Source organism: Myotis brandtii, unplaced genomic scaffold (assembly GCF_000412655.1).
Source record: "Myotis brandtii unplaced genomic scaffold, ASM41265v1 scaffold253, whole genome shotgun sequence".
NCBI classification, from domain to species: domain Eukaryota; kingdom Metazoa; phylum Chordata; class Mammalia; order Chiroptera; family Vespertilionidae; genus Myotis; species Myotis brandtii.
The window spans coordinates 381,921-406,451 of NW_005359590.1; the positions used below are offsets into that span (position 1 = coordinate 381,921).

The following is a 24,531-nucleotide window of genomic DNA, read 5'->3' on the forward strand; positions in this document are numbered from 1 at the left end:
TTCGGTGCCCGAGCCAAAGCTCTGAACACTTAACCACACCGGCCAGGGCTCTGTTAGTAAGTTTTTATTTTGAAGAATGATTGTATAATTAATTACCCAGGTCATATAATGTTTGTTTTTTAGTGTTTATGAAACTGAAGCCAAGTTTCTTTTTTTTTAACACCTTTAATAAGATCATCTTAATTGATGCCCAATGATGATTTCCTATTGTAACGTTAAATCTTTAACTGCCACATGATATGAGAAAGAACTGTGTATAGGTAACAGAACTTTTGTTTTGAACATTTCTGACATCAACATCCCCTACATCAGACACTCAGCCTGGTATCCATAGACACCTATGGAGTCCATGGGTGAACTTGGGAAATAATAAATCTTAAGTTTTAGTATGTACAAAATTATGTATACTTATGTGCCAACTTTTCTGGGAAGAGGGCCCAGACCATAACATTCTCAAAAAGGAAACTATCATCTCATATAACCTAAGAAAACCAAAACCCAAGTAACGTTTATTAGCAAATATTACTTTCAATTATAATCTAAAAGGTTATGGATGTGCTCGTACTATTTCAATTAACTATTATACAGCCTAGTTACAGTAGGTGAAAATTAAAGACTTTCTGAAAGGAGATATATAGACATGAAAACACAGTAAGATGCTGTTATGAAAACAGTGTGGGTACTGTTTTGAAATAAAACTAAAAAGCCAACAATCTAAATCAGGGGTGGGGGACATCTGGCCCACCGGCCTTATTTGGTCTGGCCCTGCCAAGGCATTAGGGATGATTTAATTAAATGTTTGACCAAATTAGCAACTAATTTTTAAGTTGATAATTTTGTATGGCCTGGGAATGATGTTTTAAATATCCAAATGGCCCTTGGCAAAAAAAAGGTTCCCCATCTCTGACCTAAATACAACTTCATCTTGGTTATTAAATAGTTTACTTACTAAATAAAGAAACTTAAGGACTATAGTAAATGTACTCTTACAAAAGACAAGAATATATGTAGAACTGAATCAAACAGATTTTATTCAACTTTTTAGGATGAGGAAAACAAATGATATAAAATAAGTCATAGAAATGTACTACTATCTCAAACCATTTTCAATGTTTTATAAAATGCTCACAAAACAAATATGAAAAGTTACAACACACTCTTATAACTTCTGCTGCAATAAATGCAACATTAACAAACATACAAATTTCTTCTGTACCAATCTTAAAAGTACAAATACTGAGTTACTAATTTTTGTTATTCATATGTTTTTATTCATAACTTTTAATGAGATCATTGCCAATACATACATTATTTTCCTTAACTTTATTTTTACATTAAGCCAATGTCTGTCATGCAGCCATCAAAATCCTCACAGTAAATTACACAGGTTTGTAGTCTAATTTTGACTCTAGCTTCTTAGAATCAGCCACTTTTCTGACTGCTTTCATGAAGTCTTCCTGTACTACAAAATCATGATCAGCACGAATTGCAAACATACCTGTGGAAAATAAAATAATGTGACTGCTTTATATAATATGTGAATTATCCTATCCTATATAATAAAAGCCTAATATGCAAATCGACCAACGGCGGAACGACCAGCAGAATGACCGGTCACTATGACATGCACTGACCACATGGGGGCAGACGCTCAACGCAGGAGCTGCCCCCAGCCCACAGGCCCCTCCCACAGAGGGAGGCGACCGGCAGCAGCGGCGGTGGGGCCAGCGAGCGGGCAGCACCAGGCTGGCCAAAGCGGGTACCAGCAGGGGCCCTCTGATGGCCCCCACCGATTGCCCTGCAAATTGGCCCTGATCAGCGACCAGGCCTAGGGAACCTACCCATGCTCGAATTTCGTGCACTGGATCTCTACTTTATTATAAGGAAACTAAATAATGTAATTCTATGGAGTACTAGTAAAGTTGAAGAAGCGTAGATTTACTACTTCTGAATCAGCAGTTCTGATCTGTTAAAAATCACTATCACTGTTCAACGACTTTCCAGCTATCATGAACATTATTTTCCAAATCAAAAGCTAGAAAACAAGATAATTATCTGAATATTTAAAATCTAAATCACACAATCCCTGTATCCAATGGCATCTTGAAAAAACAAAACAAAATCCAACTATAAACAAAACATACACATTTTAAGCATCAGTTTCTTAACGCTACAAGTAGCAATTCCTTAGAAGGAAGTAACCCATGTATGGTTTGGGAAAACACAAAACACCTCCAGTAATTCTGATAGCCTTGACTTGTTAATAATCAAAAGGTCAGAGAATAGGAATTTTTAGAAAGTGAACAGTACACTTTAACCAAACTCAATGCCATTATTCATGTATTAAAATTACCTTAATTATATACAAATTGATTGATATTATAACTTCCCTATTCAAGTATCGTAATTCAATTTTTTCCTTCAAGTTTTTGACAAGTTACTTGTCAAATAACTGACAAAGGGGTAAAAGTTTTTTGTTTGTGTTTTTTCTTTTTAACATTATGTAGTTGTATCATGGGTCCCAGGTTATGAGAGGATCCTAATTTCATAAGCTAAAGCCAATAAGGTATCCCTATTTACTAATTAAATGAATCCTACTAATATTTTCATTGAGGATCTGCTTATATTGAATTTTCACTCATATATAAAATGAGTGGGTTTGAATAAAAGATTTCAAGGGTTACTTCCTATCTTCTTCCCTTTCAAGATTTCTAATTACAAGGAGTCTTGAAAATAGCTATTCTATGTTGTCTTCAGAAATCAAGTGAATAGAAATAACTGGGTTTTTTTTAATCCAAATCATTGCTTAGTAAATGAGTGAATCTGAGATGTAGTCTAATCCAGAAAGTATGATAATCTCTGGATTTGAAAGGAAAAGACAACTGTAACTGAATATAGTGTATTTTAACCTACAGGAAGATACGTTAACAAAAATACTCCAAAGAATTTCAATATGTCTCCAGATATCAATGTTCCACCGTTAAAAAGCTAAAAGCTTTGTTGGAAATAGCTAAAAATCATTCCTTTATATATGATGAAAAAATGGAGATCATCATAATTTGATGGTATCAGCCTTTAAGATTATGACATTCCCAAGGACAAATCTCATCCTATGGGGGATGAGAGCTTTTGTTTGGATTCCATTTTAACTAAAGCAATCTTTTGATAATTTGGTCAATGGAGACTTTGGAAAGAGAATGTCATAAATTACTTCAAGTAATTCAAACCACATGATAGTTTACCTCTTAAATATTATTTTTTCTTCATTATTAAGTCTTTGTGAGCATGATTTACTCTGATTCAAACTGAATTTCTAGATCTGAACATCTTCTGATTCAGATACAGAGTCACAGTATACCCACAAAGATACTCTTATGGAAAAGCCATGCCTTTAAATACTGTGTGAATGTATAAGAAATGTTAAAATAAGGCCAAAGGTGATATGGAAAAAGAGGAAATCACACATTGTAACACTTACCATAGAAATCAATTTTTTTGATTTTCAGATTCTGTGTGGAGGACGAAAACTAATTGACTATTATGTGGGGTATTAAAGCCACTTGGTACCAGAAATAAAAAAAGGATCACACAACCCATAGAGAAAATTATATTTAAAATGACTACATTTACACAAGCTGTACGAACACAAAATTCATAAATCAAACTTTCAAAGCTGACAGACTAGCATCAGAAAACATGTCATCCACATTGGAGATTTCTCTGGTGCTGGCCTAGTCTCATTTCAGCCACGGGTGTGGGTGCACAGTTCTGTATAGCCTCAGACTTACTTCAGGGGACCAGTATTCTATCACATGCATGTCTTTCCACACTCTACCCTAGGCATCCAAAGTGCAAAAGAGTTAACATTCCCAAGGACAAATCTCATCCAATGGGGGATGAGAGCTGGTAAATAAATGCCAGTCTCCCAATATTTCAGCTGGGTAATGCTAAATGGCATTCTGGTATGTTTCTCTGGATCTCATCAAAATCAGCCCCCCCTTGCCTAAAGCAGCTACCTCAATGGTGCATCCTTATAATAGCATTTCCTTTTCCCATCTCATGTGCCCTGTTCCCTCCTGCTTCTTGGAATCATTCTCCACTCAGTACAAACATTTCTCAGGTCTGCTCCATTAAAACCATCTGAGAGCTTCACAATTGCTTCATAATCTGGTTAGGAAAAAGCACTGGAAATTAATTTTTTTAAAAAGATCTGTTTTTGATTTATGCTCATAAATGGAAAATTTAAACTGAAGAGCCTACTTTGAATTTGATCAGCTAGGCATCAACTGTTAACATTACACAATACTAACAACCAAAAACTATATTCTAAGTAAACCAACACCAAGAAGAAATAAAAATACTTCTGAAACTTTAAAACCAAGAAATATCCTCAATATCTGAAAACATCTTAAAAAAAGTTATACACATGTGAACTTCAGATTATCTGTCAAGCTATAACTCATTAAAACTGTAACCAAATATTTAATTTGAATAAACCAAGACACCAAACAACTGTAGCAACAATGGAATTTAATCTCATAAGCCAAATATAAATATACCAAAAATAGTCATCAGATATAATTTTATCATATGGAATTTTCAAATGCTAAATTAAGCACCGGGTAGCTTTTCTGTTTTTTTGTGTAGGCTCCAAGTGGTATCAGATCTATGATAACGACTATTAAGTAATCTTTCTATGACAGACTTAAAATGAAGAACTGATAGCAGTAATGGACTTGATATGGAATAGAAAGAGAAATAACTGCTACAATGTGAGTAACTCTGATGGGACACCCTTTATCAGGCAATCTAGAGTATGTCAATCTCTATTAGAAATCATACAGATATCCCAGTCAGCGTGGATGAGCCTGGACCAATGAACCAGGAAGTCACGGTTCAATTCCCTGCTGGGGCATATGCCCAGGCTGTGAGCTCAATACCCAGTGAGGGGCGTGCAGGAGGCAGCCAATCAATGGTTCTCTCTCATCATTGAAGTTTCTGTCTCTCTCTCCCTCTCCCTTCCTCTCTGAAATCAATTTAAAAAATTTTTAAAAAGGAAAGAAATCATACAGATAATTCATTAATTAGCTTCATTCAGGTCCAAATTATAAACTTCCTGAGAATAGGAATTCCCAAGGTTAACACATCTGGTACCTAGCAAGAGCTCAGTATCGGAGGAAACCTATAAATTGACATTTTTAGTTCAGCTCATCTTTACAGCTCAAAATTCTTTCACATGAGCAATGAAAAAATTAAGAGGCAATAATCAACTATTTGTAATTATTCTGGACCATTAATTTCTAAAGGGCTTTTAGTACAATTACTAGATTCCCATAGTCCAGGGGTCAGCATACTTTCTGCAATGGGCCAGATAGTAAATATTTTTTAGGCTTTGCAGGCCATATGGTCTGTCAAAACTACTTATTTCTGCCCTGGCTGGGTGGCTCAGTTGGTTGGAGGTCATCCATACTCCAAAAGGTTATGGGTTCGATTCCCAGTTAGGGCATATAACTAGGTTGCAGGCTTGCAGGCTTGCAGGCTTGATCCCCAGTCGGAGGCAACCCATAGATGTTTCTCACACACTGATACTTTTCTCTCTTCTCTCTCTCTCTCTCCTCTCTCTCTCTCTCTCTCTCTCTCTCTCTCTCTCCCCCTCTCTCTAAAATTCAAAAGCATATCCTTAGGTGAGGATTAAAGAAAGAAAAAACTACTAATTTCTGCTATTATGGTGGGAAAGCAATCATAGACAAAAGACAGATAAATGGTTGTGTTATAATATAACTTTATTTACAAATTAATTTTGTTATTCTACAAAAACAGAAGGCAGAATTTGGCCTATAAGCCATGGTTTGCTGGCCTCTACCCTAGTCTAGTCTTTCAAATCTATATAAAACTATTTTATAACTTGTCCTCTGTCCTCAAATCTCTAACATTCCTTTCCAATCTTCACTCTGAACTTGCTTCCTATTTCATTTAGAAAATAAAAGTATTCAGAAGAAAAATTCTACAAGTTCCTGCCATATTTGAGAAACTGTCATCATAAGCATCTATAATATTCTGCCTTCCCTCCTATTCTTGTAAATGAAGTCTATATTCATAGACAGTGCCACCCCTCTTCAAGGAAAGTGCACTATTAATTTCTCATTCTCCTAGATCCCATCAGCATAAAAATTAAATTATTGTATCTTAAAAGAAAACTCCCCCAAATCCTCATCTCCATTTCTGATACAGCTCTACTTCCCTTCTCCTCTTTCCTACAGATTTCTTTGAAAGAAATGTCTAAACTCAATGTCTCTCCTCCCAATCTCTCTGAAACCCCATCTGAAGTAGGCTTTCATTCCCAATTCCCACCATCCCAAAGAAACTGCCGTAAGTTCTATAAAGGCAGGAATTTGTCAGTTTTGTTCACAGCTATATCCCCAGCACTTAAAACAATTCCTAACATACAGTAGATGGTCAATAAATATTAGCCAAATTTAAGACCACTATGTTTGCTAAATTTAAAACTAGATATTCGATAGGCTACCAATGATATACAATAGCCTTTTGCTTCATTTACCAAATGTAAATAATATATAAAAATAGGTTATTTTCTTACCTATTTCACCATGCTTTGTAATGGGACCTGCATGGATTTTCAATATATCTAATCTTGCTTGTTCATTTGGTAAGTCAATATCTGAAAATAAGAAATTTTAAGAAATCCTTTTGCAGTCAGTTTTGTTTGCTTGTTTTTGTTTTTTAAATACAGTAGGGGGTGAGGAAAAATAATAGAAAGAGAACTGCCCTAGTTGGTTTGGCTCAGTGGATAGAGCACTAGCCTGCGGACTGTAGACAAACTCAACACATTTTCAGCAAATTAAATCAAATCAATAGCAAACACTATACTTTAAAAGCATACCTGCTTCAGTACAAACATTTCTCAGGTCTGCTCCATTAAAACCATCTGAGAGCTTCACAATTGCTTCATAATCTGGTTAGGAAAAAGCACTGGAAATTAATTTTTTTAAAAAGATCTGTTTTTGATTTATGCTCATAAATGGAAAATTTAAACTGAAGAGCCTACTTTGAATTTGATCAGCTAGGCATCAACTGTTAACATTACACAATACTAACAACCAAAAACTATATTCTAAGTAAACCAACACCAAGAAGAAATAAAAATACTTCTGAAACTTTAAAACCAAGAAATATCCTCAATATCTGAAAACATCTTAAAAAAAGTTATACACATGTGAACTTCAGATTATCTGTCAAGCTATAACTCATTAAAACTGTAACCAAATATTTAATTTGAATAAACCAAGACACCAAACAACTGTAGCAACAATGGAATTTAATCTCATAAGCCAAATATAAATATACCAAAAATAGTCATCAGATATAATTTTATCATATGGAATTTTCAAATGCTAAATTAAGCACCGGGTAGCTTTTCTGTTTTTTTGTGTAGGCTCCAAGTGGTATCAGATCTATGATAACGACTATTAAGTAATCTTTCTATGACAGACTTAAAATGAAGAACTGATAGCAGTAATGGACTTGATATGGAATAGAAAGAGAAATAACTGCTACAATGTGAGTAACTCTGATGGGACACCCTTTATCAGGCAATCTAGAGTATGTCAATCTCTATTAGAAATCATACAGATATCCCAGTCAGCGTGGATGAGCCTGGACCAATGAACCAGGAAGTCACGGTTCAATTCCCTGCTGGGGCATATGCCCAGGCTGTGAGCTCAATACCCAGTGAGGGGCGTGCAGGAGGCAGCCAATCAATGGTTCTCTCTCATCATTGAAGTTTCTGTCTCTCTCTCCCTCTCCCTTCCTCTCTGAAATCAATTTAAAAAATTTTTAAAAAGGAAAGAAATCATACAGATAATTCATTAATTAGCTTCATTCAGGTCCAAATTATAAACTTCCTGAGAATAGGAATTCCCAAGGTTAACACATCTGGTACCTAGCAAGAGCTCAGTATCGGAGGAAACCTATAAATTGACATTTTTAGTTCAGCTCATCTTTACAGCTCAAAATTCTTTCACATGAGCAATGAAAAAATTAAGAGGCAATAATCAACTATTTGTAATTATTCTGGACCATTAATTTCTAAAGGGCTTTTAGTACAATTACTAGATTCCCATAGTCCAGGGGTCAGCATACTTTCTGCAATGGGCCAGATAGTAAATATTTTTTAGGCTTTGCAGGCCATATGGTCTGTCAAAACTACTTATTTCTGCCCTGGCTGGGTGGCTCAGTTGGTTGGAGGTCATCCATACTCCAAAAGGTTATGGGTTCGATTCCCAGTTAGGGCATATAACTAGGTTGCAGGCTTGCAGGCTTGCAGGCTTGATCCCCAGTCGGAGGCAACCCATAGATGTTTCTCACACACTGATAAGCCATGGTTTGCTGGCCTCTACCCTAGTCTAGTCTTTCAAATCTATATAAAACTATTTTATAACTTGTCCTCTGTCCTCAAATCTCTAACATTCCTTTCCAATCTTCACTCTGAACTTGCTTCCTATTTCATTTAGAAAATAAAAGTATTCAGAAGAAAAATTCTACAAGTTCCTGCCATATTTGAGAAACTGTCATCATAAGCATCTATAATATTCTGCCTTCCCTCCTATTCTTGTAAATGAAGTCTATATTCATAGACAGTGCCACCCCTCTTCAAGGAAAGTGCACTATTAATTTCTCATTCTCCTAGATCCCATCAGCATAAAAATTAAATTATTGTATCTTAAAAGAAAACTCCCCCAAATCCTCATCTCCATTTCTGATACAGCTCTACTTCCCTTCTCCTCTTTCCTACAGATTTCTTTGAAAGAAATGTCTAAACTCAATGTCTCTCCTCCCAATCTCTCTGAAACCCCATCTGAAGTAGGCTTTCATTCCCAATTCCCACCATCCCAAAGAAACTGCCGTAAGTTCTATAAAGGCAGGAATTTGTCAGTTTTGTTCACAGCTATATCCCCAGCACTTAAAACAATTCCTAACATACAGTAGATGGTCAATAAATATTAGCCAAATTTAAGACCACTATGTTTGCTAAATTTAAAACTAGATATTCGATAGGCTACCAATGATATACAATAGCCTTTTGCTTCATTTACCAAATGTAAATAATATATAAAAATAGGTTATTTTCTTACCTATTTCACCATGCTTTGTAATGGGACCTGCATGGATTTTCAATATATCTAATCTTGCTTGTTCATTTGGTAAGTCAATATCTGAAAATAAGAAATTTTAAGAAATCCTTTTGCAGTCAGTTTTGTTTGCTTGTTTTTGTTTTTTAAATACAGTAGGGGGTGAGGAAAAATAATAGAAAGAGAACTGCCCTAGTTGGTTTGGCTCAGTGGATAGAGCACTAGCCTGCGGACTGAAGGTCCCAGGTTAGATTCCAGTCAAGGGCACATGCCTGGGTTGCGGGCTCAATTCCCAGTAGGGGGCGTGCAGGAGGCAGCCGATCAATGATTCTCTCTCATCATTGACTGATGTTTCTTTCTCTCTCTCCTTCTCCCTTCCTCTCTGAAATCCATTAAAAACATATTTAAAAAAAAAAAAGAGACAGAGAGAACTGAACATAGACAAAGGGAAATGGACAGCAAGTAAAGAGCCTTAACTCACGTATTTTTCTATCTAATCTTCCTGGACGAAGCAAAGCAGGATCCAGTGTATCTGGTCTGTTTGTAGCCATGATCATTTTAACTCTATGTAGAGTATCAAATCCATCCATTTGATTCAGTAACTAAGAATATATTTATAAAAATTATAGACAGATTTTACAAAACATTCCAATCATTAAAAAATATACAGGCACAATTTTTATATGCCTAATACCATGAAATGTATTGCCTACAGATAATTTTCGAAATCATCATTTCATGGAACCCGATTTCTCTCTCTCTTATATTACGGAATATACTTTCCATCTTCAAAGTTTCAAGATTATTTCACTATGTATCTTTTTATAGCTATGAGGTAGTTTTACTAAGTCTGGAAGTTTCCATCTGGTCAAAAATTATGAACTAAATTATGTGGATCTGATTTCCAATGTTCAAGTTTTTTTCACTTAATTACTTTTAAAAATAAAAACTAATAATAAAGCCCTAACCGGTTTAGCTCAGAGGACAGAGTGTCGGCCTACAGACTGAAGGGTCCAGGGTTCGATTCCAGTCAAGGGTATGTACCTCGATTGCAGGCACATCCCCAGTAGAGGGTGTGCAGGAGGCAGCTGATCGATGTTTCTCTCTCATCGATGTTTCTAACTCTCTATCCCTCTCCCTTCCTCTCTGTAAAAAATCAATAAAATATATTTTAAAAAAATTAAAAGAATCTAAGCTGGAAAAAAAAAAGTAAATCTGCCATGACTTGCAGATGACATGATACAATATATAGAGTCCACCAAAAAAAAACTATTAGAATAACTAAATTCAGTCATGTAGGAGGATATGAAATTAATATTAAAAAATCGGGTGCATTTTTATACACCAATAACAAATGAGAAATTAAAACAATTACAATGACAATATCTAGGAATCATTTTAACCAAGTGGTAAATAACATACACTCAAAGATATATATAGTATATATCATTTTTTAAAAATATGTTTTTATTGATTTCAGAGAGGAAGTGAGAGGGAAACATCAGTGATGAGAGAGGATCATTGATTGGCTACCTCCTGCCTGCCCCCAACCGGGGATTGAGCCTGCAACCTAGGCATGTGCCCTGACCAGGAAATTGAACCATGATCTCCTGATTCATAGGTTGACACTCAAAAACACTGGTCAGGCCATTTTCTTTTATTTTTAAAATAAAAGTTCATCTTATTCATCTAATCTGTTCATGGTAATAAACTTAATTGTATGTCAGTTTGTCCTTAAATTTATTACTAGTATCTATTTTAATTTGTGTGTTCCCTGGAGGCAAAGCCATATTGTTAAACTGATCCATCTACTACTCAGCACAACAGATAATTTAATGAATTTTGCATTAATGATAATGGTTTAAAAACACTACTAAATTGGAAATTTATAGATTTGTGTCCTCTTCTAATGGTCATTGTGCTGATTGTGACAAACAGATGGTATATGGAGAATTGTAAGCTATTTCACACAAAAATGATATCTCAGTCTCAAATCCTATATAATAAAAGTGTAATATGCTAAGTGTCTGACCAATCAGTCGACCACTCGACCAGTCCCTATGACGCACACTGCCCACCAGGGACAGATGCTCCGACCAGTAGGTTAGCTTGCTGCTGGGGTCTGGCCGATTGGGACTGGGTGAGAGGGTTGGACATGCCCTGGAGCCCTCCTGTAGTCCCTTCCTGTCTGGACAGCCCCAATCACCAGCCAGGCCAAGGAACCCCACCGGTGCATGAATTCATGCATCAGGCCTCTAGTATCACATAACTTTGTTGTGGTTTTTTTCTAAAGCTACACACTACCAAGCATTCCATTAGTTAAATTCTGCAAGCTTTTAATTATCTTACCAACAATATATACTACTATTTAAGAAAAAAATGTTGCCGAAACCGGTTTGGCTCAGTGGATAGAGCGTCAGCCTGCGGACTGAGAGGTCCCGGGTTCGATTCTGGTCAAGGGCATGTGCCTGGGTTGCGGGCACATCCCTGGTGGGGGATGTGCAGGAGGCAGCTGATCGATGTTTCTCTCTCATCGATGTTTCTAACTCTCTCTATCTCTCTCCCTTCCTCTCTGTGAAAAATCAATAAAATATATTTAAAAAAAAGAAAAAAATGTTAAAAGCATAATTATCACACAAATTCAGAGTGAGCATGTGTCAAAGTTTTGTTTGACTCATTAACAATGGACCAACAGAATGACAAAAATGGTTCAAGACATGCAAAAATACATAAAATAATAAGTGAAAAAAACCTTGGCAAGAGATAGCTTAGATTTTTTTGAAATGACCAATAGAATCATAACCTTGGGGATTGTCTTTTCCACAAGACAGATAAAAAATCAATAAAATATATAAAATTAAAAAAAAAAAACAATAATAAAATCTAACATATAAAGTGCTTATGGTATGTCTGACATAAAATTTACATTAGGACAACTAGATATAATGATTATTCTACAAATCTGATAATAAATCCATTAAATATCTTTTCAAATAACTCTACTGTACATAGAAATATGAGACACTAAACATTTTTTTATTCCTAAAGCTTTCTTGCATAAATGTTGAAAAACCTAACTGCAGTCAACAAACTTTTAAAAATATAGCTAGCCTCACATGTCTATTTCTTTCACAAAATACATTAGCTAACATGTAAATTTAATGAGTAAAACTAGTATCAGTGTTGTTTTAAAATACCTCAATTGAAGGTTTCTAAGAGACTCTATAATTTTAAAACACTGTATACCTTGTGAACAAATGAGTTTAATTTATGAAAAGTAATTTTCAAATACCCATTCTCAGACAGAATTTGACACTGCATTACCTATGCTACCTAGCTTCTATTTGTAGAAGTGGGAAATGTATTTAGGATCTTGCTATCACTTTCAGATTTTTAAGTGGAGAAAGGCTTTATGTACCTTCTAATATCCCATCATCCATCTTCTTCAATTAATAGTTTCCTCTCATTCTCAGCAATATAACGAGAGGAAAGTGTTAGTAATTTCTTGAGCAGCCTCATACATAATCGTAACTCATTTATTGCCACCAGTTTCACTAAGTCCATTGATCATAAAATGTCTTAATAAACTAGTGCAAGATCATATTCACAAAACGAGTAGTACAATATACAATTTAAATATCTAAGTGACACAGAATAGTACATCTGTACATCAAATGGGCATTTTATAGATACCCTTCTTATTTTCCAGAATTCATTTTCTTACTAGAGATATATGTGGAGAAGTGTTTATTCCTGTCAGTATTTTCAAATTTCATACTTAAGTATATTCTTCATTTAAACTGTACATATTTGACCTTCAATTATCCAATGTTCACTTCTTTATTCAATAGACATTGATTTCTTTATAAAACCCCTTTACCAAATATTACCTCCATTAAAGTTCTCTGAATCTCTCTATCAGCTGAAGTACCCTCAGAAAACCGACGACCACCTAAAAAAATGACATGGAATATCATATGCGTTACTCTTTTCTTCTATAAACATCATTTAAGACAAAATATGACTAGTGGCTGGGGTTAAAACCAGTAAGGTCAAAATTAAGTAGTAAGAATTATACTGACAAAGTCAATGATTTTAGTATAACATTTCTTATTTTTCAATGTCAACATCCAATTCATTTTGCTACTTCATAGAAGTTTCAATGAGAGGCGAGGGAAACAAGTTCTTTTAGATTAAAAAAAATTTCCTAACACTTTCAAAAAAAGTTTAAAATACATTTTTAAAGATGTAACTCTTGCATTGTCTGGGTGGCTCGGTTGGAGCGTCATCCTGTACACCGAAAGATGGCAGGTTCAATTTCCAACCCAGGAGCAAACAGGAGGCAACCGATTGATGTTAACATAGATCTCTCCCTTCCTCTCCCTTCTTCGGGTGAGGATAAAAAGAAAAAAAACAAGTTACTCTTACCAATAGCATCTATTTCATCCATAAAAATGATGCATGGCTGATGGTCTCTGGCATAATTAAACATTTCTCTGATCAAACGAGCACTTTCACCAATGTACTTGTCTACAATAGAACTAGATACAACCTGGTTAAAGAAAAAACATTAAGGTAAACATAAGATAATTCAAATAAAATTTAATTTCAACATCTACAAAAAAGAATCTTCCCTTTACCTTTAAGAAATTGCAGTCTAGCTGGCTAGCAACAGCTCGTGCCAAGAGTGTTTTTCCTGTACCTAGGAATGGCAAAAGAAGTCTTAATTAGATGGAAAGTAAAACAAACTTTCAAAAGCCTTTTAAGATTGTAATCCTTTGGAGAGTAAATGCTGCAAAATGGAAGCTAAGTCCTAAACAGAATTTCCAGTGAAAATTCCATAATACTTTTACTTTCAATATTAAAATTTTTAATTTTATTAAAAATGTCTCTTGTAATTTTATTTTAAGCACACCAAATACAATAACTTTAGAAATATGTCAGCCCCTGGCTGGTTGCTCAGTGGTTAGAGCATTGGCCGGCAGCCAGCAGCCTGAAGGGTTGCGGGTTCAATTCTGGTCAAGGGACGTACCTCAGTTACAAGCTTGATCCCCAGGCCAGTCGGGGTCGGGACACATGTGGGAGGCAACCAGTCATTGTGTCCCTCTCACATTGATGTTTCTGTCTCTCCCTCTCCCTTCCACTCTCTCTAAAAAAATATATACCTCAATGGAAGAAATATCCTTGGGTGGGGATTAATAAAAAAAAAACTATATTAAACCCTATTTATAGATTATAATAGAAACTTGTTACATTAAAACACATTAGTCTATTCTGCACACAAAATGGATCTTAACCCATGCATGATATTGTTTATCAAGTATTGATTATTTAGAAACTATTCGTTCAGTGAGTTATGAAAATCTCCAAAATGTTGGTATTTTTCATTATACAATACTAAAAAGACCACATTTGTTAATATCATCACCAATTTCATCCTTTTAAGTATGTAGTAGAAAGCTGTCAAGCTCATAATGCCAGATGTAAGGTTTTAAAACTCTAATTTTCCCGTGAAAGGTTAAATTTTATCACTGGCTACAAATGGTGTCAGTTGTTTTCTGTATGACAGGCAAACTTCATTTACTTTTGAAAAGCATGTGCCAGATAACCAATAATTAGTCTAAACAACCAATAACCAGTCTGATAACCACAGACTATCTAAAAATTATCCTTTCAGCTAATTCAGCTAGCAACTCAAATAAATACACAAAAGATTAACTATCCTATTCAATATATAGAAGTACTTTATATGTATTTTCCATTTCATCACACAGAATAAAGATATTATTCAAGTATCAAGATTTAATAACAATAATTTTTACTACTTCACCAAGGACATTTTAAAGCAGTGGTTCCCAAACTTATTTGGCCTACTGCCGCCTTTCCAGAAAAAATATTACTCAGTGCCCCCTGGAAATTAATTTTTTTTAAATTTTAATAGCAATTAAACAGAAAGATATATGTATTAATGTTTCTACCTTTCTCGTAAAATATAGTAAAGAAAGGTGTAAATTAGAAACATTGAAGTTTGAAATTATGAAACTATTTATTGAACTCAGAATAGAAAGGTAATACAAAAAAAGTTAAAACAAATGCACCTGTGGCCATCACCGCCCCCCTGGATCGCTGCAGCGCCCACCAGGGGGCGGTAGCGCCCACTTTGGGAATCACTGTTTTAAAGTGAAACTGCAAGTGTGAACAATCAAAAACACATTGACTACTAGCACCATTTTGTGTCACTGACTTAACTGAATCAAGCTACATGAGCAGTTTTACCCCTTGCAATTGCACCATCAGCACAGACACCAACACAGTGAAAAAGGCAACTAAGATCTTAGCATTATGAAACTAAGTTTTGACCTTGCAAATTTCCAACAAGTGTCTCAGGGACACCCAGAGGTCTGTGAACCATATAGGACAATACACTAGAACTATAGGCATATTAAGAACCACACAGGTCTACTAATGTGTAGGTTTTTTCAATAAGCACCAGTACTGTTTTCATTTGCAGTTGGGAATCTGCACACGCAGAGGGCCAACTATATGCATTGATCTATGCCATTTTATGTAAGGGACTTGAGCATTTGCACATTTTGGTGTCCCTGTGGGTACTAGAACCAATGCCTGAGGATACCAAGGGATTTTGGTGTCCCTGTGGGTCCTAGAACCAATGCCTGAGGATACCAAGGGATTTTAAGTTATATGCAGATTTTTGACTGTGTGTGTGTGGGGGGGGGGGGGTCAGTGCCTCCAATACCATGTTGCTCAAGGGTCAATTGTGTATCCTATGAGGCCCAAGGGGACTAAGCATGCTAAGAGACAGCAGACACACATCTCCTATCTCCCCTTACTCCCAACAGTGTGGAGATTGGAACTGCCCACATGAAATTTCCAACTTATTTTTTTATTCCTTGATTCATTCATTCGTGAGGTGGACATAATTAATACCAACCTGGTGGTCCATATAGCAAACAGCCTTTTGGAGGTATTATTCCTACACGCTGGAATAATTCTGGGTTTGTAAGAGGTAATTCTATCACCTAGAAAAGAAGTTGCATGTTTCTTAAACATTGGTAAAGATTTTGATGTACTTTCAAATAGTTTAAGTAAAAATATCAGTATAGTTAGGTATACACATCACAATTCATAATAGATCTAGAATCCCATGTTATGTAAAACTATTTATATTAGAAGTTTTTCTTAGATATCTCTTACATCTAAAAAATGTTAAATATTTTTAAATTAATTAATTAAAGTGTGTGGTTATTTTAACAAACCACACACTTGACTAGAGTGATGGTTATTTAGGTATATAATCTGTCCAAACACATTTAAACTGTACACTTTAAATCTGTAATTTTTTTTAACACTCATCTGAGGATATTTTTCCATTGATTTTTAGAGGAAGTAGAAGAGAGAGGAAAAGGCAGAGAGAAATACATCAATTGGTTACCTCCTGCACTGCAGGCCTAGGAGGAGCCTGCAACAGAGGTACATGCCCTTGACTGGAATCAAACCCGGGACCCTTTGGTCTGCAGGCTGACTTTCTATTCACTGAGCCAAACCAGCTAGGGCTAAATCTATGCATCTTATTTAATGTAAGTTATACCTCAATGAAAAAAATTCCACTACAACAGCAATCAGTTAAGCATCAAAATCAAAAGACATATACTATTTTGCATTTGGGAATACAATCCTATATAATAAAAGCCTAATATGCAAATTGTCCCCTCAACCAGGAGTTCGACTGGGAGTTAGACCAGGGGGCAGGGGTGGCAGGCGGCTGGGGGAAGGAAGGTCCTAGCCGGCAGCCGGCAGCCAGCAGCTGCTAGGGACCCTACCAGTGCATGAATTTCATGCACTGAGCCTCTAGTGCAGTGATGGCAAACCTTTTGAGCTCGGCGTGTCAGCATTTTGAAAAACCCTAACTTAACTCTGCTGCCGTGTCACATATAGAAATTTTTTGATATTTGCAACCATAGTAAAACAAAGATTTATATTTTTGATATTTATTTTATATTTTTAAATGCCATTTAACAAAGAAAAATCAACCAAAAAAATTAGTTCGCGTGTCACCTCTGACACGTGTGTCATAGGTTTGCCATCACTGCTCTAGTACAAAATAATTCTAATATGGGGAATTTGGTAAGTTATAACTGCTACTAAGTAAAAAAGTATATAAACTTCCGTATTTTGGCATTTTGGCATAGCAGCTTTAAAAGAACCAAGTATTTTGCTTTCAAGATCCTATTAAGACTGATTCAAGGAAAAAAAAGTGGAGAATAGAAAAATTGAGGGTTTGCCTGCCCAACTTAATCTCTTTACAGAATCAGTAACTTGAGAGATAAACGTCTATTGAATAGTTGTGTCTAAAAGTGTGAGAAATCAATATTCTGAAGTGTATGTAGATGGAAAAGGGTACTGCATATGTATATACTGGGTGTATGTGTGAGAAAGAGGGAGAGATTCTTTCTGCTCCTATGCCTGATGCAGCAAATCACTGTTAAAGATAAGATTTCACTGTTCTATGAAGCACTTTTCCTGTTGACCTTTCATTAACTACAAAGTGAGAAAAACAGGCTTTAATTTACACTCAGGCCAATGCTTCCTCAACTAGGGTCAAAAAACAATTTGGTTACATAATTACCTGGAATGCTTGTTTAAATGCTAATTCCTTTGTCCCACTCCCAGCCTACTATATCAGAACCATGCTGAGGGCCCAGCAATCTGCATTTTAATAAGAGTTCTAAAAACTTAATATACTAAACTCTGAAAACTATTGGCTTAGGGTTTAAATCAGATGATATACACCATTCCAAGTACCATATTTTCCATGTATAAGATGCTATTTTTTCCTAAAATTGTTACACTGAAAATTGAGGGACATCTTATACACGGAAGTCAGCCAACGAGGGAAACACTCATACCTTGTCAAACAGGCTTCCTCCAATCACGAGCCTTATTATTACTGACATCAGCTGATGCCGTAATTGGAGGTGGAGGTGGAGAGTGCACAGATGCAACAGGGACCTGAGCATTCTGAGCCCATAAAGATGTCAAAAAATAAAAAGATAAAAACTGGTGATTGTCTTACTCTGCAAAATTCAAACTGAATGTAATCAGCTATGCAAAAGAGCATGGAAATAGAGCTGCAGAGAGACAATTTGGACCTCCTCCCACTGAGTGTCTGATCAGACAGTGGAGAAAACAGGAAGAACAACTCCGTAAGATGCCAAAAAAGAATAAAGCCTTAAGAGGAAAACCAGCAAAATGGTCAAACTTGGGGCAGACTTAAGACTTGGATTATGGAGTAGTGCCAGAGTAGCTTATGTGTGTCAACCAAGCTTATTCAATGTCTGGCAAGAATGTTTGCAAGCGAAATGAACATTGTTGATTTTACAGGAAAGGCAAAATGGTGCTTCAATTTCATGAGGAGAGAAGGGTTGGCCATGAGAACACGAACAAAGTTAGCTCAGAAAATGCCACCAGTTTATGAGGATGATCTCACATACATAGACAGTGACTCAGAAGATAGCAGTGATACAATAGAAGTTGAAGAAATTGATGTGACTGGAACTAATAGTGATGAAGAGGAGAGCAGTGATGCAACAGAGGCTGAATAAAGTGATATGCTGCATAATATCATAGTACTAATATGTAAACATTACCTGTGGTAATTATTAAATAAAAATGTGTCCTGTTTTAGGTTTAAGATATTGATTTCTTAATTTTGGTTTGAAAAAGTGGGTGGCGTCTTATACATGGGGGCATCTTACACATGGAGGTGTCTTATACACAGAAAAATACGGTATCTTCATTCATTCCTAAATATTTCCATACTAAATTAGGTTGAAATGAATAGGACAATCAATTTGCTTTAATGATAATTGTTAAGAGCCACCTGTGCTATGAAGCAAGGCAATCCTGATTAGATTCTTCACCTAAGAGCTTCAAGGTTTAAGCCACCTTAAAGCCAGTATTTTTCTTAAACAGCAGTAAACAGCTTTACCAAAAGAAAATATTTAGGGCACAGGTAACTTACTCTACTATAAGGGTAGGAAGCTAACAATAATAAGGGTATGGGAAAAACTATATTACACATTATCTAAATGTGCTTTGACCAAATAACCTACTATGATAATAAAATCACAGAGGCATGAGCATCGAATTATATCAATTACTAGAGGCCTAGTGCACGAAGTTCATGCACGGGTAGGGTCCCTAGGTCTGGCCGGCGATCAGGACCTATAAGGGCCTTCTGGCTGCTGGCCGGGGCCTTCCTTCATTCCGTCCCGCGCCCCCCCCCCAGTGGTCAGCACACGTCATAGTGAGCAATCAAACTCCCACTTGAACCCCGAGGGATACTTTGCATATTAACCTTTTATATATATAAAAAATAAATATATAGAAGATAGATTCTTAGTCAAAAAGAGCAGGATTTTTCTAACACCAAATTATCTCCACATTAACAAACACATATAATTTTCACAGCTAGAAATTCAGTACTGTTCTTCTCAGCAAGAATATTAAATGTATAATATTCAGTAACCACTATTTGGACAAAGTAATTTTTCATCCCCTTTCTCCCTTCAGGAATCTTAAAACCAATAGTATTTATTATTAAGTTCAGAAACAAAGCATACACTACCAACCTCTCTTAATTCCCGAATCTGTTCTGATAGCCCTCCAATCTCAGAATAGGACACATTCCCAGGGTCTTCATGAGACATGTTGTAAACCAATGGATCCACCTCTCTCGGCAAATACCTATAATGACAAGGTATGTATTTTTCTTTTTAAAATGAATTTTCTCAGCCTACAGATACGAGTATAAATGATGCGAGCACATTTTGGTGATTTTATTTAAAGATGTTTAAACTAATTAGAAATTAGTAAAAGGAGAAGTGGCAAAATATTCAGTGATCTCTAAAAACATATTTTGGCTAAAATTTTCCCTCTGTGAAAATAAACTAATTAGAATCAGAAACTTACCTCATGATAGTTAGTGTAGTCATATCCAAAGCAACTCTTGTTCCTGGCTTCAGCTTACTTTTGTCAAGCTAATTTTGTAAAACAAAAGGAGTTAAACACTTAAAAAGGGGAGAATATGTAGAAGCCAAATAATCATTTTTACCCTGCAGAGAGAACACTAATATTAGATCATTAGCACCATGCCATCAGAAGGCTGTAAACATTATAATTCAAAGTTATTTCCATCTGCCCCTTTTGTGCAATCTAAGCATGAAATGTGAAATCACCAATACATAAAGTTTGAGATGTAAATGACCTTGTTCTTAAAGAAGGAATGGCCTTTAGTATTTTACTTTCAAAGGCTCATTAATATAGTTCTACTCATTCGCACTCAGGCACTGTAGTACAGTGACTTCAGTGATTATTACCAAAGCATTTATACAGAAATCTGTTAAGTGAACATTTTGGGAGAAGGAAAGTGGTGCGCCCATTGGATTTATTTTAAAAACTATACCTTTTGGGAAGAAAGTATTACGTGATCATAGAAGAAAAGGGGGAAATGCATTGTTTCCCCTTTAGAGATTTTTAGTAAACTGTTAAAAACAAAACAGCCACCATCATTTCATGCCTTTGCTATATGCCAGACACTATGCTAACTGGATTATACCAGATCAGTGGTCAGCAAACTCATTAGTCAACAGAGCCAAATATCAACAGTACAACGACTGAAATTTCTTTTGAGAGCCAAATTTTTTAAACTTAAACTATATAGGTAGGTACATTGTTATTAACTTAATTAGGGTACTCCTAAGCTGGCCTTTGCTAAAAACGTCCTCAATCTGGGGGGTCTACCTCAGCGAACGTACCCCCACTTCTTCTAACGCCACTTCTTCAAAATAGACTCGCCCAGGCCGAAAAACGACTTCTGCACATGGGCCACAAAGTTTCAATCGCACTGTACATGCACGACCACATGTGGTATTTTGTAGAAGAGCCACACTCAAGGGGCCAAAGAGCTGCATGTGGCTCGCGAGCCGCGGTTTGCCGACCACTGTACTAGATTGAACTATACTAAACAATTTATTGGTATATTTGGGCAGAGTAACTTATTTGGATAGAATTGGGTAGTATCTATCCAATAGGTTCGACCTCACATTCAGGATGTTACTTTCCATAAATAAAGTTACTTAAAAAAAAAAAAGAAAAAGTGTTTTTATTGATTTCAGAGAGCAAATGAGAGGGAGAGAGAGAAAGATCAATGATGAGAGAGAATCACTGATCGGCTGCTTCCTACACACCCCTCACTGGGAATGGAGCCCACAACTCAGGCATGTACCTTGACTGGGAATTGAACCGTGATCTCCTGGTTCATAGGTTGATGTTCAACCACTGAGCCACATCAGCCAGGCTAAAGTTACTTTTTCATAGATTAAAAAACTGCTTGCCAATATAATTTCAGAATCATACAAATTACTAACTACTTACCACAGAATTTTGCAAAGAGCTCTAAGGTTAGGATTTAGTATCAATTACAATGAAGTAGAAGCAGGCAAAATATAATAGATTAAACTGAAAAAAATTACAAGTGAGGTACCTGAAAAACAGCTAAAATGAGATCAATGTGAAGCTATTTCAACATTAATATCTGTAAGAAATATATACTCTGGCTTTTCCAATATTTTCCAGTTTTCAAATACTCCCTTACCCTCACACTAGTATCTTTGAAATGCCAACTTTTTTCTTAGTTTATTTTGTTTTAATTGATTTTTTAGAGAGAGAAGAAGGGAAAGGAAGAGAGAAACATCGATGTGAGAGACAAAAACATCGATCGGCTGCCTCCTGTATGCCCCTACTGGGGATAGAGCCCACAACTCGGGCATGTGCCCTGACTGGGAATCAAACTGGCGACTTTTTGGCCCATGGGATGGCATTCAACCAACTGAGCCATACTGGCTAGGGCAGAAATGCCAACTTTTGTCATCCAGAGGGCCCTGAAAGGAACATAATCCTTTGTCAGACTAAGCACCTAATATTTTTTATTTGGAAAATGTCATTCCATTTATATGCTATGCAAAATTCTCAGATTAGAGTTCATCCCTGGGTTAAATTCCATCCTACTCCATGTTAAATCAATGTTTATAACAAACCTGATATGACAAATACTCAGAGAAAGCTCCTCCCAATGAATTTATAAGTATGCTCTAATGATACTTCGTAGAGAATAGGGTAATACATAAATTGGAATCAGAGGCTACTAGTGTTATGATTCAAAACCATTTGTTGGCATTTTTGATAACTGCAAAATGAAATGTGGAGTTATTTCAATTTGCCTATATTCTAATGTAAATGAACTCATACAAAATCAATTTAAGCTGTAGTACAGTCTATAAGTAACATGAATATTTAAATATAAAACAGCTAATTGACAGGATCTAATCCTCTGAAATCCCTTTCAAAAAATATGTTAAAATAAAATTATCTGAGATATATCTAGTTCTAAACGTCTTTGATTTCTGCCTGGCCAGTGTGTCTAAGTGGTTGAGCATCAATCCATGAACCATGAGGTCATAGTTTGATTTCTGGTCAGGGCACATGCCCAGGTTGCAGGTTTGATCCCCAGTTGGGGGTGAGCAGGAGGCAGCTGATTGTTGTTTCTTTCTCATAGATGTTTCGATCTCTCTATCACTCTCCCTTCCACTCTAAAATCAATAAAAATAAATAAAAGTCTTTGATTTCTAAGTGTGTAGAGCTGACGGAGGCAACTAAGTATAGTAGCAAGTAGAGAATACCAGGAATCAAAGCCCATGGTTTTAGTTTATATCTTAACAAACCACTTTTGGGAGTTATGGACATAATACCAGACCTGCTTACCTCAAGAATTAAATAACTTTTATGAATGTACCTTGGCCAATTATAAAGCACTATACAAATTTAAAGTGTTACCTGTCGACGACAACCCACAACATATCTTGGTCCATTTGTAGCTTTAACAATGACTAGAGAAAAGAAAATGAAAGAAAACATTTAAAAAATAGCAAGTAAAATGAAATATACCCACATCGATGTCAGGTTGAGTTTTATTTCTGTCCTCCAAGAAGACAATACATAGTTGAAAGAAAATTAAGTCTATGCAAGAATAGCATCTACCTTCACTATTGTGAATAATAAGCATTATAAGCATTTCAAAAGTTGGTGGGGGAGAGTCCACTCTTTCTCTTATTAATTAACAACGTAATCCACTTACATTTTTCTTCAGTTAACTGCTTTAGTACTTCACCCACAATCTAAGAAAGAAAAAAGAAAGCATTATCTTTAGCCAACAGCTTAAAAACAAAGCAATTATCTTCACCCCTTACACCGCAAACTCCATTACCTACCTGCCCAACACTTTGTAGGGCCTTCAGATCATTTTCAGACTTTTCATACTGCTTGGTAAGTTCTTTTAATTGTTCCCTTACTGAAATCATATAATTTGAACATTTTTAATTAAAAATAACCTTAGTGAGTTTAAGTTACTAAGTCTCACTTTACTTAAGTTTACTTGTCTATTTCACTTTACATATATTTCACACCCAATATATCAAAGCACAAAAGAAATAAAGCTGTTTATAGGTGACACGTTTAAACATGACATGTTACAGAGAAAGCATCATTTTTTTTTTGATCGGCAATACATTTTAGGCTACACTCTAAAGCAGTGGTGCTCACCCTTCCTAATGCCGCGACCCTTTAATACAGTTCCTCATGTTGTGACCCAACCATAAAATTATTTTCGTTGCTACTTCATAACTGTAATTTTGCTACTGTTATGAATCGTAATGTAAATATCTGATATGCAGGATGTATTTTCATTGTTACAAATTGAACATAATTAAAGCATAATGATTAATCACAAAAACAATATGTAATTATACATGTGTTTTCCGATGGTCTTAGGCGACCCCTGTGAAAGGGTCGTTCGACCCCCCAAAGGGGTCGCGACCCACAGGTTGAGAACCGCTGCTCTAGAGAGATACTGACACTGTGACACTTCCGGATTTGTCACTACAAATCCAAACGATACAAGTTAGACCCTCCCTCACCTCTTCCCCTGCTCACATGGGTTATTATGACTGCTCTCTGGCTTTCTACCTTAAAGAAGGGCAACAGGTTTGGTGCTCCGCAGAAGTAGATGGCAGGAGCTTCATTTAATCCCATGAAGGTGCACTATTAATAACCTACAAGCGGCCTTTTAGCTCAAGAGTTAAGGGAAACTCGTGTGCCTGGCGGGGTACCACTCCAAGCACGGAAAAGACGAGGTTACTGTGACGGCGGCCTCGCTCTCGAGCCCCTCGCCGGCTTTCCACTCCACGAACAAGCAGCTACCCGAGCGCCGTCTCCTGCTGCAGCAGGTCCCGGACCCCCGTCTCTC

General features: G+C 36.1%; 1 protein-coding gene across 2 annotated transcripts in view; it reads right to left on the reverse strand.

The window, feature by feature from the left end:
• Positions 1–1,008: 1,008 nt before the first annotated feature.
• PSMC6 (proteasome 26S subunit, ATPase 6) overlaps positions 1,009–24,531 on the reverse strand; it is a 23,991-nt gene continuing 468 nt past the window's right edge. Inside the window, exons 2-14 of one of the 2 annotated variants that reach the window (XM_005867883.2) lie at positions 23,498–23,577; positions 23,365–23,404; positions 23,064–23,116; positions 20,142–20,209; positions 19,802–19,916; positions 16,102–16,189; positions 13,790–13,851; positions 13,578–13,701; positions 13,040–13,101; positions 9,631–9,751; positions 9,153–9,233; positions 6,902–6,973; positions 1,009–1,498 (exon numbers count right to left, since the gene is read on the reverse strand). In XM_005867883.2, the coding sequence (XP_005867945.1) occupies positions 1,380–1,498; positions 6,902–6,973; positions 9,153–9,233; positions 9,631–9,751; positions 13,040–13,101; positions 13,578–13,701; positions 13,790–13,851; positions 16,102–16,189; positions 19,802–19,916; positions 20,142–20,209; positions 23,064–23,116; positions 23,365–23,404; positions 23,498–23,577 (1,085 nt within the window). In that variant the 3' untranslated portion in view covers positions 1,009–1,379. The remainder of the gene's footprint in view (positions 1,499–6,901; positions 6,974–9,152; positions 9,234–9,630; positions 9,752–13,039; positions 13,102–13,577; positions 13,702–13,789; positions 13,852–16,101; positions 16,190–19,801; positions 19,917–20,141; positions 20,210–23,063; positions 23,117–23,364; positions 23,405–23,497; positions 23,578–24,531) is intronic. The other variant, XM_014540994.1, reaches the window with a different exon arrangement.